The sequence below is a fragment of the Gambusia affinis genome, linkage group LG12 (genome assembly GCF_019740435.1).
Source record: "Gambusia affinis linkage group LG12, SWU_Gaff_1.0, whole genome shotgun sequence".
Lineage (NCBI taxonomy): Eukaryota > Metazoa > Chordata > Actinopteri > Cyprinodontiformes > Poeciliidae > Gambusia > Gambusia affinis.
Window position 1 is genome coordinate 22,817,677 of NC_057879.1, and position 13,231 is coordinate 22,830,907.

The window sequence follows — 13,231 nt, forward strand, 5'->3', positions numbered from 1 at the left end:
TGGGGAGGAGAATATGCTGCTGCTTTCTATGCAAACAAACATGACTGAGAGTCGAGGGCTGTGATCCATCCATCTGTCTCCCCGCTTCTTTTCCTCACACTTCCTTCTCCGCGTCGTCCTCTTCATCTGTCTCTTCCTCACTAATGAGCGCCGGTGGGGTTTCTCGGTAGCCTAACTACCAGGAAGTTTTGTCTCTACCCAGAAACGGAGGGCCACGCAGATTACTGCTGCCCACAAATACTGAAATTCAAGCAGGACTCACAGGCAGGTTCACTTTCCAGCAGGAAAATCCCATGTAGCAAGAGAAGCTGCATGCATGCTAGCTGTATGTAGCATTAGCATGCTAATTGCAGCTAATAACGGCTTCCAGCATAATAGAACATTGAACTTGAATTTGTTGACGTTCTTCTGAAATGCAGAGTTGGATAGTAACTAGTTACATTTACTGCTGTTTACTTCTAGGAGTATTTTTACAACTTTTTAAAATAAGTTCATAATTATAATTTTCAGCCATCGTTTCCGTCCTGATTAACCGCGTCTGGCTTCTACGGGTGCCGAATTATGACTCATGTCTCACATTAATGACGTAAAAGAATGCGACACAGCCGTTGAAAACAGATAAATATCAGATTTAATATATATGAAGGTGACAATCGGATTTTTTCTTTTCTTTATATGAGTAAAAAGATTGGAATTGTATTGTTCAGACTACCGGGAAAAAGTCGGATACACACTCAAAATTAATCGGATTGGGTCGTTGCATCCTAGAGGTATTTTATTCAAATTATGTTTTTTTTTAATTATGGATAAAACACTCTTTCATTTATTTAATATGTTCTATCAAGTGTATGAGGCTTTGGAGGTTTTGGAGAGTCTGAGCAGCGTGCTATGTTACTGTTTGTTTGGTAGCAGGAGAAGCATCAGTTGGTCTCTGGAAGAATAAACTCTGTAACGGTTTTGTTTCAGTGCCCGGCTGCTTCTGAGAGAATAATTACAAAAAGATACATACGGTGTGGAGCAAATAAACATGCCAAAACAGAAGAAGAACTCGTCTGTTTCGTGACTGCAACATAGTCTTAGTGTAAATATAAACTTCTGTATATTTAAGTAAATATATACTTCTATATATTTATGTAAAATAGGAAAATGAAATATTCTGACAAGGATTGATGGAAAGTTACTGGCTTACAAGTGCTTGGGAGACGATATGTGACATGGAAACAAAGTTAATCTATGTGGAAATCGCAAAGCGAGTGATGTCTGGGTTTCCTTCTTGTTTGTATCTGTTACCATGGCAACTCGATCTCAGATAGAGAAAGAGATAGACACCAAACATGGTGTCGAAATCATGATGATAGGAAAACAAGAAAAACTAGGTTAATAAATATCAATATCATAATCGCAATTATAAATTGATATATCGCAATAAATGTTTATTCTAATATCTTGGAGCCATAATTTAAACCCAGAAGTAGAAAAGTTACAACTTCCTAGTGTTAGTCAAGTCAAAGCAGCACTTTTACATCACAGGCAGATAAATTATAAAACAAAACAATTAATTTAGCTAAATAAAAATAATAAGACAATTCTAAAGTTGTCAGGAAATACCAAAATAATATTAATAGAAACCAAAACATATTTCATTTCAGCTGCAGTGATTTTCCAAAAACTTGAATCAGTGAAGTTCTAATAGCTGCCTTTTAATTTTTTACTGGTTTTGTAGGGAAAATAAACGTGTTTTCAGTCTGAGCTTAAACTGACCCACTGACTGAGAGATCTTAACAAACAGGTGGACTATTTGTGCATTTTAAACTTAAACGTTGGTGTTTCTGATTGAAAATGGAGACAAATTAGAATGAAATGCAAACCAAAAACAAGAAAATCTGTCTTTTTGAGATATCTGCCAAATGAGAGCATTACAGACTTCTCGCCGTCGTCTCGCTGTCGTCCCATTAGTGAGTGGTGATAAGGATTTTCTGTACAGCTTGTGCTATCACTTCATTATTTGTCTGACAATATGAAGCCAACTGTTAGAAATTGTTCCTGGAAAAGTGTCATTCTCTTATTTCAGCTGCACTGCAGGGGGCCGTCCTCATCTCCATCACGAGGAGGAAACACATGGAGGTAAGAATTACCTGCCTCTAATTACTCAGCCGGAGCTGTGAAATAAAATCTGATGCATAAAACCAGCAGCAGTGGCATTTCCAGACTGCCAGACCCTTTTCTGCATAAATAGATTAAATAATAAATAATTGTTTTTTGCTACTGGCTTCACACCCAAGTACTCTTCTGTTAAAAACACACATCATACAATAGAAATCATTAAAATTATTGAATTATATGACAGATTTAGCCTGCATATTAAAAAAAATATAATTACAGTCAATAGAAACTGTTGATAAACATATATTAAACTATTAGATGTGAATTAATGATTCAATGCTTAACAGGCTGCTTTTTTATGTTTCAATTTCAGTTTATCTAAGTATTTTTTTTTTCCTTTGCTCATATTGTCTGACGATATTGAAACTCAGAAATAATTAAAGTTCTTGCTGCAGGCTTAATCAAATCAAATAAAACCAAAACCAAGGCAGTTTGTTTTCCAGACAGACTCCAGTAGCTCAGCTTATGCGACTTGCTTTATGCATCTGTTATTTATTGACGGAAATAGCTTTGGATCATGTTTACGCTTTTCTAAAAACTTAGAGACACGTTACAGGAATCAAGCAAAATTACAAACAAAACACCGACATACATCTAACAAATTATTTACATATATCATTTAATACATTGAAGAGACTTAATATATTTTAATAAGACTTTGAGATTTTAATCTCAGAATTCAAATTTTTTCCTCAAAAATTCTGACCTTAATCTCAAAATTGTGACTTTTCTAAAAATTTTGACTTGTTTTCCAAGAATTCTGACTTTCAAATCAGAATTCTGATCGTTTTCCTCAAAATTTTGATATTAATCTCAAAATTTTGGCAATCTCAAAATTCTGACGATAATCTCAGATTTCTGACCTTTTTCTCAGAATTCGTACTATGGTCTAAGAATTCGGACTTTAATCTCAAAATGTTGACTGTTTTGCTCAAAATTTTGACATTAATCACAGAATTTTAAATTTTTTCTCAAAAATTTCTGTCATTTGACGTTAATATCAGAATTCTGACCTTTTTTTTATTTTTACTTTTTTCTCAGAATTTTGATTTTAATCTTCTTGGGGAGAAAAAGTCTGTTTTTTTTTCCAGTGGCTCCCGTCCTTTTCTGTTTGAACCAAGTAGCTTTTTGTCTTTAAAATATGTAGCATTGATTTGTTACCAAAAAACCCATAGATTGCACTTTCATTTATAATTTATTGTTTAACCTTAGTAATCTTAAACAAGAATATAATTTATAAATATTCTATATAATTTAAAAAGTTTAAACCGTTCAGTGTTTGGTTTGGGGATCTGGGCAGCAGAATGCAGAAACTCTCCCAGAGGATGACGGATCCCTCTGCCACTGAGAGCTGAACAGAAACTCCTCCATCATGCCGTTCCAACCCCACAGGTACGGTGATGCATGGCGTGCAGCAGATCACTGAGCTGCCAGTCCGCGGGGCCCCAGGAGGCCCCCGAGAGCCACAGAGAGTCGATGCCACACCGATTCCTCCTGGCAGCCGAGACACGAGTCACAAATCAGACACCAGCAGATGGAGATGCAGCCATGATGACTTCCTGCCAAATTAAAACAGAGGAAGCTAAAAAATTTGCATGAAAACACTGCAAAAAAAATTCAACAAGTATTTTTGGTTTAGTTTCTACACTGAAAAAAGAGAACGGAGCTCACAGTTTTAAAAATTTAGCTAATTTTTTAGATCTAATCCAATTAAGTTTGTCAAACTTATTTGAGACACTCTATATTTTTACTCGAAAAAACTTAATTTGATTAATTGTAACAAAGGATTCTTTTTTCAGTGTAGTTTAAATATCGTAATACATTTGAAATCAGATAAAACTAATTTACCGAGAACATTTCAGCAAAATACAAGTTTGAGTAAATTATTCCTGAATATTGATGAAAAAGTTCCAGTTCCAATAGCAGATTATTTCACTTATAACATAGAAAAAATATATTGTTTTAAATTAATTCATTTGCCAGTAGAACTAGAACCTTTTCATCTATAGTAAGGAATTATTGACTGAGAATAAGCTGCTATATCTTAATGAAAAGTTAGTTTTGTCTCATTTCAAACGTAAGAAATTTGCAGTAGAAACTAGACCAAAAATACTTGGTAAGATTTTGGGGTTTTTTCAGCTTCACTCCGTCGCTCAATAATACCAAGTATTATATTAATTTAATATTAATTTAAAAAGAAATGTTTTTTGGTTAATATGCTACAAATTTAAAACCATTACTGTATTAAACAGATGAAATCTCCAGATTAAATTCATTATTCCAACAACATGCCGGTTTTATTCCGTATTTTAGGTCAAAATGTGATATTTTTGTGCTATGAGACAAACAATAAATTTAATGTATGATTACTCACATACATTAAATCAACCCAAAGTCTGTTTAAAAGGGTGATGCTGCCATCTAGTGGTGATCAGCAGCTGAAACCTTTAATATGAAGTTCCTGAAGATGCAGGGTTTTTTTCCACACTCAAAATTTCAAATATCTAATTCATGGACTTAATTTTCTGCCAAAAAGTTGCAAACAGATAAAAAAACGATTTTTTTTTCTTATCTTTTTATTTTATTTTATTTTATTTACAGAATTCCTTCCAGAGAATAAAATTAAATTTTTTAGATTGTAGTTTGTTACATAAAGCAGCAAACTGTTTTTAGTTTGCTTAAGTAACAAACTAAAACTACATGTTAGATTATTTAAAAAAAACAAAACAAAACAAAACATGGCACACAATGCTTTCAACTTCATGACAAAATGTTTAAATGCTTAATAAGTTGTAACTGTGGTTATTTACTCAGGATCGACCAATCAAAATCAACTTTAGAAGTTTTAAAAAATATTTAAAGGAACTAAAAATTATACCAATTTCACAACTGCAAAATAAAAAAATCCTTCTAATCTGTACATTTTATTAAGTCAATCAGGGGGTTTATTCCTGTTTTTTTAAGAATAAAAACAAAAATTAAAAAATAGAAATAGTTTGACATTACCCAGAAATCAGTGCAGACTTTATAAAGTTTTCTAAAATATTCTGTAAACTTAAAGATATTTTAAAGGCATCAAATGAAGAAGTGAGAAACAAAAATACCTTCTTAATTATCTGATTTTGTTAAAACATAGAAACTCTTCTTGTAAACAAACTATTTCTATAGTAACTGTGTTAATTTAGCAAATCCTAATTTTTAGTTTGGATTCAAACATTAAAACACTGACACACGTTCATAAAGTTTTACAACAAAACACACTAACCAGTTATTTTCTGACAGTAAAAGACGAGGAGATTTACGGATGTGGAGCGAAACTGGAGAATCTGTTCAGGATGAGTAAATATTTCCTGCAGAGCCACAGATTTACATAAATAGTTTAGTTGGAATATTAAACACATTTACAGTTAAAATGAAAACTCCCCCCGTTGAAGCAGCTCCGCTCACGTTGATGTGATGGAGACATAAACCAGTTTGCAGCGACTCCTGTGGCTCCTCTCCAGCTGAGTGGACCATTATCGCAGCAGGCTGCGAGTGCCGGAGAGCCACAAACACACTCTTACTTTAAATAGGCCGTCGCCGTTTCATTACTGGCTGAGCACAACAAACTGAATTTTCTGACATCTTTCCTTTTCCTGTAAAGAAAGTTGAGTTCTTTTATGATAAAATTGGAAAACCTTTTTGGTTTGGGGCAGAAAATAGGGCTGAAACGATTAATCGATTATTTAAATGATCGATTGTTATTGAAATGATCAATTAATTGTGATTAGCATATTATTGAGACAATCAATTAATCATGATTGATTGAACTGACTAAAAATAATTGATTGTTGGAATAATCAATTAATTGTGATTAATCTATCATTTAAATAAAAAATTAATAGTGACTAATCATGATCAATAATGATTTATATTGATTATTAAACACTTAATAAAAATTCTGCAGAAGGTGGCAGTTTTATTATCCGATTAATCACCAGAACAATCGATTAATCGATAACTAAAATAATCGTTGCAGCCCCATCAGAAGCCCTTCAAAAAATGTTCACCATGTTTTTACATTTCAGCCAAAAACTACAAAGCATTTTATTGAGATTTTGTGTGTAAGTAAGATATAATTGTGAAACTTTAAAATCTTTTTCACAAATAAAAACCTAAAAAGAGCATCACTTAGTGCATCCATAAATAACCTGTAGGCTGACAAAAGGATCAATACATCAACTTGGTATATTTTTAATTTGTTTATTTGTAAAAATGTAACATTTTCTTTCTACTTCACAACTATGGAGTACTTCCAGTGGATCCATCACAACAATCCCAATAAACTACAGTGAAGTTTGTGGTTGCAATGTGAGGAAATGTGTAAAATTTCCAGGTTTTCCTCCTGAAAACGACTTGAGAAACGAAGGAATGTCATTTTCTGATGGTTCTTCCAAACACAGATTGATGAAAAGCAGAGCAGCGGCGTTCAGTCTGCATCCAGGGTGCAGCTGTAGTGGTTATAACTCAGGCTGGCGGCCGGTGGGAGGGGCCGGCGGGAGGGGCGGAGCAGCGTTTCAGTTCGTCATGATGATGACGACGATGATGATGAGGATGTGTTAGCTGAGGAGGTCGGGCTGCAGGCCAACCCTCTGCAGGACGTCCTCAGGCATACACAGGACGGGATTCACCCGCTTGATCGCCTCGTCGCCGAGAAGCGAGAGGCCCGCCACACCGAACAGAGTGTGGAACGGATCCACCTGCAGAGGTCAAGAGGTCAAACTGGTGCATGATGAAAACCTGGAATATTGTCACAGTTTTAAACATTTCAACCGATTCTGATGGTTTGGGGAAAAATAAAACACAGTTTTTTGGAGGGAAACAAAATCTATCCAAACCCAAAATGGCTGCAAAATCTATGAACAGGTTGTGATTAAGATCATGTGGAGTTTAGGACCAGTTCTGAGAGATGGATCACAACCAGCAGATCAGCCCCAAGCTGTATTTGTACTGTACTTGTCTACGAATAATCAAGCAAATGCTAAAGGAATGCCATGTTATTGCATTTTAGACAATAAAATATTCATTTTCTTATTTAAAATTTATTTCATTATTTGTTTATTTTCATATTTAATGTATTTCTAATTTTGCATAAAAAGGTTTAAGTGGTTAAATAAAAAAATCTTCAAAATATGTCAATGTCCTTATCCGATTAATCAATTATTCTGACGATTAATCAATTAATCGTCAGAATAATCGATACAATAATCAATTAATAAAATAATCACTAGTTGCAGCTCAAGTATTTAGTTAAACTGAACTAATTGTTCATTCATGATTTAATGAAGTTAGTTTAACTTTTTTCAACTGAAAAACTGCATTTTGTGTTTATTGAGGTTATTTTATGTGACAACAAAGTAAAAGTAAAGAAGAAACCTTTAAAGGGGGCAATACTTTCAAAACGTGCGGCATAGAGAAGGAAAATAACCAGCAGGAAGTCCCAGGGTTTCTTTCCTCACCATGTCTCCTGGTCGGTCGGCGAATCCTCCCGTCTCCTCGTCCTGGCAGGCCAGAATGAAGCGCTGCAGCTTGGCTTTGTCGATCCAGTGAATCCTGCCGATGATTTTCAGAGACGCCAGGACCCACCAGGAGTAGCAAACATCTGGAAGCTGAGAGAGACGGAGGTTTGTCTGCGACTGTGAGCATCCAGCTGTGATCTCAGGCTCAAACCAAACATCTGGACTGATCCTTCGTTACAGGAAATATCCCTTTAGATCAACACTCCTCTTGATTGATGCAGAAAAAAAAAAGATCTTAAAGAGAGATCGCGTTCTTCAGTGGCTCCGTTTTTTGTCCTTCAAGAGGGAAAAATATTTTGAAATTTGTTCATTTTTAACCTTTTTCTTTTACTAGTTTGACCTGGGAATTTACTGTAAGTAAGAGACGTTGAGGTGTAAATCTATAAATCTAGAGTTTAGCAGCTTGTTGGAGTCGATCTACTTGGTTACATCTCATTTGTTCTGTTTATACATTTTTGTTAATTTTTGAACGCCGTGCAACTGGGAGCATTTCTGCTCTTACTTTTTTACTTTCGGGCACTTATGAAGTGTAACCATGGCAACAATGTATTATTTTTAAAACTGGAAGAAGCTGATTAGCATCTTAAATTATAAACTTTACTTACAAATTAACATATTTTGCCTTATATTAGAAAAAATGGAAGCTATCAAACAATACTGAAAGTTTGACAGTTTTATTGACTTTGTTTTTACTAAGAAAAGAATAATTTCTACATTTTCTTTTAGTTTGATTCAAGATATCTGACTAATCCTGGATGTAAACTCAGAAACCTTAATAAACACTAAAGAATAACAACAAATCTGCAATAATCCCCTCATTTAAATGAGTTCAGGCACATTTCAATGCCTTATGAATCTAACGAGCAGAGAAACTTCACGTGACGTGCACAAACCTTCTCGGGTCGCCCGTTGAGGCCTCCGGACGGCAGCTGCCTCTCGCAGAGCCACCAGCCCAGCAGGTCGGCGTTGAGCTGGTGCAGCTGACCGGTGAGCGACAGGAAACCGGTGCAGCAGTAAATCTGATGGACGAACACGGCTGAATGGATTCATTCTGCGACCAACAGCCTCTCAGTTCTCACTCAAATGTTTACATTTTACTCTAAAGACTTTTATTAGGACGTGAATAACTTGTTTGGTTTATAAAGAGTAAGGTTTTAAAAACTCACCTGGCCAGCGTGAGACTCTGATCCCGGCCTGCAGCCGAAACCTCCGTCGAAATTCATGCAAGACAAAACGAACTCCACGGCTTTGTCAACGTTTATGGTGTCCATCTTTCCCTGAGCGAGACGGAGGAAGACAGAGACGGATCAGGACAAGCTAACGCTAACTAGCCTGCTCACGTTCAGCTATCATATGAAACTACAAATGTAGTAAGTTTCTGCTTATTCTTTTGTCACACTAAATATTTTCTGAAAATGTAAACGTCAAAGATAACCTGAGTAAATACAGAATGTTGTTAATAAATTATTTTGTTTAATAATTGATGAAAATATAAACCTGAGAATTAATTGGTGGCACCTTTAGCAGCAAAACCATCAGGTTTTTAACTGGTGGATGAATTTTGATCAAACCACATGGAAGTTTTTAAAAAGTCAGTTTAAACTCAAGTCACAACATTTAAGTCTAGACTTTGACTAGGCAACTTCAAAACATTTGAATATTTTTCTTCTCAAGGATCCAGAGGTGGATAAAACGTCACGGTTCAAACAGCCCAGAGCATCATACTGCCACCACCATGTTTGACAGAATGTAGACTGAAGTGTGGAAATGATTGTGATTTAATTTAAACAATGTTTGGTGTGTAGTAGCATTAGCTAAATCTGGTGGAGAGCATTTCTACCTTTTGTAAAGAGGAATTTCTTTACACAGATGTTAAAAACAAACAACGTGGACAATTAATAAAATTAGTTTTTAAGGTTGTTTTTGCATAAACTGACCAAAAAAAATAACAAATCTTTTTTTCTGAATTTATTCAGGTTTCCATTAATCATCAGAAAACATTTAAGTGTGACCAGAAAGGAGAGAAACAAGAGGCAATACTTTTCCTGTACTTCATTTCTAGAAACATTTAACTGTTTAGTTTTTAAATGTTTATTTCTTCAAGACTAAAACAGAAGAACTGCCTGACAAGCTCAGATTATTTTAATAAATACAGAACCCTCAAAACTTTACAACACAGCTATTACATGTTGGCTGCAGTTTTATGATTATGAAGTTTTATCTTTAACAAACTTGTAGGGAAATAAAACCAAACATACCAGCAATGCCAGCGTAGCAACAGCACAGAAAGAAAACCGTGTGTCGATTTCTCCTGAAAAGGCAGAAAACTGCAGTTAAAACTAACTTTGACACTTTACTTACTTAAGTTTTTTAGTTCAAACTTTAACGTATACAGATTTTTAGTTAATATCTTTTGCTTATTTCTCCCCACAAAATACAAAAAAATATGTGAACATTTTAAAACCAAAAAGCAATCATAAAAACCTCACACAAAAGCATTTATTGAAAAAACAACCCCCCCCAAAAAACCGACTACAAAGCAACCAGACAGAGCAATTGGAGGAAATCCATCAGTTTAATCATTCAGGTTTCTAAAGCCAAATTTATATTTATATTATATTACAATTTATAAAGACTAAAATACAAATTGATCACGATCTGAATAGTAACTTAAAGATTTGTTACCCCATTTGTCTCCTGCAAACGAGCCGTCCTCCTGCTGAAGCCCCTTAACGTATTCCACCACTTTGTCCACATCGATGGCGTCCAAACTGTCATACAGGCACAAGATCTGAGACACACAGAGGACAGAAAGTCAGAGACACACAGAGGACAATCAGTCAGTCAGTCAGAGACACACAGAGGACAGAAAGTCAGAGACACACAGAGGACAATCAGTCAGTCAGAGACACACAGAGGACAAAAGTCAGAGACACAGAGACAGTCGGTCTGAACCAGCGGTTCAAACTTTTTGCCCAGAGTCAAAACTGGTCAATTTAAATTACTGGCAGGACACAAAATTCACTAAATTAAAAATTCACAAGTTAGTTTGTATTTTTTTTGTTTTTCTTTCTCAACAATAATCAATTTTTTTTATTAAATGTGTAAATCATTAAAGATCTAAAACATAAAAAGGGCTTCAGACGGCTGCCTTATTAAATGAAAAACAGCTAATTACCAAATTCCTGGGGGTCATTAATTGTTTTCTATTTTCTTGGTCAAATTTTCACCATTCTTGACTTGTAGTCAAGGGCCACATAAGACCATTTTCAAGGGCCACAAATGGCCCCCGGCCCACACTTTGGACACCTCTGGTCTAAACCACAATAAAAACCTGATAAAACAGCTCTGTGTTACAACGAAATGGAAAAATTATTATAAAAGATCCAAACGGATCAGCAAATAAGATTAAAGTTTAGGATGCAGTGAAAGTCCAGTAGGATTCACCTGGACGGCGCTGAGGGTGTAGAGCAGGTGAGGGTCGTGTCCGATGCTGGCGCTGACGCCTCCACACTCGTGCTGACAGGCTTTGATGAAATCGATGATCTCCTGGCGGTTCATCCGCTGCAGCTGACCCATCAGGTCCATCACCGTCAGCCCCCAGTAGATGCCGCTCATCCTCAGGTACTCCGACAGCGTGTACTCCTGTTAGTTCAACACAGAGAAGCTCAAATGAAACTTCTTTAAAATATCAGACGACCACGGTTTGATCTGATATGTGGCTATAGAATATGATTTTAAAACCTTCCAATAAGAGGCTGTTGTTTTTTACCGGTTTTGAACTAATCAATCAATCAATCAATCATTTGTATAGTTCAGTTTCTTTCAATAAAAAAACTTACAAAACTTTGACAAAAACTGCATGTGTGTGTCTGGTGAATTTTTGATTAAAACATGTTTGTTTTTCATTCAGTGGGCAGAAAATCCAGAAATTTTACTCAGGTAAGAGTAGAAGTACTTCATAATAAAATTACTCAAGTAAAAGTAAAGAGTGCAGCGCAGTAAAAATACTCCTAAAAGTACATATTTTCCCAAAAAAATACTCAAGTAAATGTAATTGAATAAATGTAACTAGTTAATACCCAAATCTAATCAATGTACATCAAAATGTTGGTAAATGTTTCATTCATTATGGTTCAAAAGCAACTCTAAACAGGTGGGCTTTAGCCTAGACTTAAAGGAACTCAATATTTCAGCAGTTTTTCAGTTTTCTGGCAGTTTGTTCCAGGTTTTGATGCATAGAAGCTGAATTCTGCTTCATGTTTGGTTCTGGGGATGAAAAACCATTGCTAGGAGATCTTTAGGGCAACAATTTAAACCTTTTTAAAGTTTGCTTAGATCAGGTAGTTAATGATCCCTGTCCGATCTTGGATGACATAAAAGTTGAAAAATAGACTATTTGTTTGCTGATAAAAACAATGAATCTAAACTTATATGAATGTGGCTGGGTGTTAACATCCGCATCCAGTTGTGATCAGGGTGTAAACAAGGATTTACTCACATAGTCATCCTTCTTGGAGCCGTAGGCTGCGATGTAGTCTGCATGTTTGTCCAGCAGCAGAGAGCTGGGAGCGTCAGGTTTGATAATGACATCTTTCAGTTGAGCACTCTGACATAAAAACACAAAACAAGACGGCTTCAACAACCCGCAAAGAGGCCACGGCAACACAAAACACAGCAACCTAAACCGTCGGGGCTTCAATTCAGTCGTTTATTGACGTTGTTTAATGTAGAAAAAAAGAATGAATGTAAATATGAGGAGGATTCTTGTTGACAAGCCGCTAAATGCTAACATTGATGCTAGCTGCTTTCACAGAGTAACGGTCAGGTTTACGGCAAGATTTAATCAGGACAAGGACAAAATAACAGTCAAGCACACTAATATCGTACTGTTATATTCTAAAACAGAACGTTAACGTAAAAAAGCAAGTAATCGTTTACCATCATGGGACACTATTAGCTTTGTTGCATTATCAGGCTTCCTTTCGTTTTCTTCTTGGTAGTTGGCGAACCAACTCAAAAGGTGCGTTATCGCCATCTACTGATCCTTATTGGATCCTGTGAAACTGGCAGAGAAAAATATTTCTTCCTCCCAGTAAAGCTGCAGTACGTAACCTTTATTGTTATTATTACATATTGTTGAAACTGGCACTAAGTCATGGCAGTATGCTACGAGGCACAGCTTCTTGTGAATGCTAACGCTTCTTAGCATAGCCACCGATAATGGACGATAAATAGCTTTCCTGTTGGTAAGTTGTTTCTCCACTAGCAGGCTTAGCAGCGTGCATGAAACAGCGAATGACAGCTCTAGTACTGACAGCGGTTCAGCGGGTGAATTGAAAATGAACCATTTTCAATTTATATGTAGAGTGCACCTATTAAGACAAACAGAAAAAAGTATCATGCAGAAAAAATATACGTTCAACTATTTTAAAAAGATTTAAACTTTAAAACGGGTCAATTTGACCCGCAACATAACAGGAGGGTTAAGGGAAAAGAAACAGACTAAT

At 35.6% G+C, this 13,231-nt stretch overlaps 1 protein-coding gene and 1 long non-coding RNA gene across 2 annotated transcripts; one reads left to right on the top strand and one right to left on the bottom strand.

Moving 5' to 3' along the window:
* Nucleotides 1–653: 653 nt before the first annotated feature.
* Nucleotides 654–3,771, top strand: LOC122840896. The gene is made up of 3 exons (XR_006372312.1): nucleotides 654–770; nucleotides 2,072–2,124; nucleotides 3,556–3,771. It is a non-coding gene; the product is annotated as an uncharacterized LOC122840896 (long non-coding RNA).
* Nucleotides 3,772–6,380: 2,609 nt separating this feature from the next.
* rabggtb (Rab geranylgeranyltransferase subunit beta) lies at nucleotides 6,381–12,858 on the bottom strand. The gene is made up of 9 exons (XM_044133676.1): nucleotides 12,663–12,858; nucleotides 12,223–12,330; nucleotides 11,169–11,366; nucleotides 10,407–10,512; nucleotides 9,980–10,032; nucleotides 8,888–8,998; nucleotides 8,615–8,740; nucleotides 7,662–7,811; nucleotides 6,381–6,902 (listed from the first exon to the last, which is right to left on the bottom strand). Exons 1-9 carry the CDS (start codon nucleotides 12,666–12,668, stop codon nucleotides 6,762–6,764), a joined length of 999 nt encoding a protein of 332 aa, XP_043989611.1. The 5' UTR covers nucleotides 12,669–12,858; the 3' UTR covers nucleotides 6,381–6,761.
* Between the last annotated feature and the right edge of the window lie 373 nt (nucleotides 12,859–13,231).

What these genes read in the sequence shown, in the direction of transcription:
- rabggtb (XM_044133676.1), bottom strand. An exon ending in TTGCTACGCTGGCATTGCTG is followed by an intron (nt 8,999 to 9,979) that starts GTATGTTTGGTT and finishes CGTCTCGCTCAG; the next exon opens with GGAAAGATGGACACCATAAA. An exon ending in CCGACCGACCAGGAGACATG is followed by an intron (nt 6,903 to 7,661) that starts GTGAGGAAAGAA and finishes TGACCTCTGCAG; the next exon opens with GTGGATCCGTTCCACACTCT.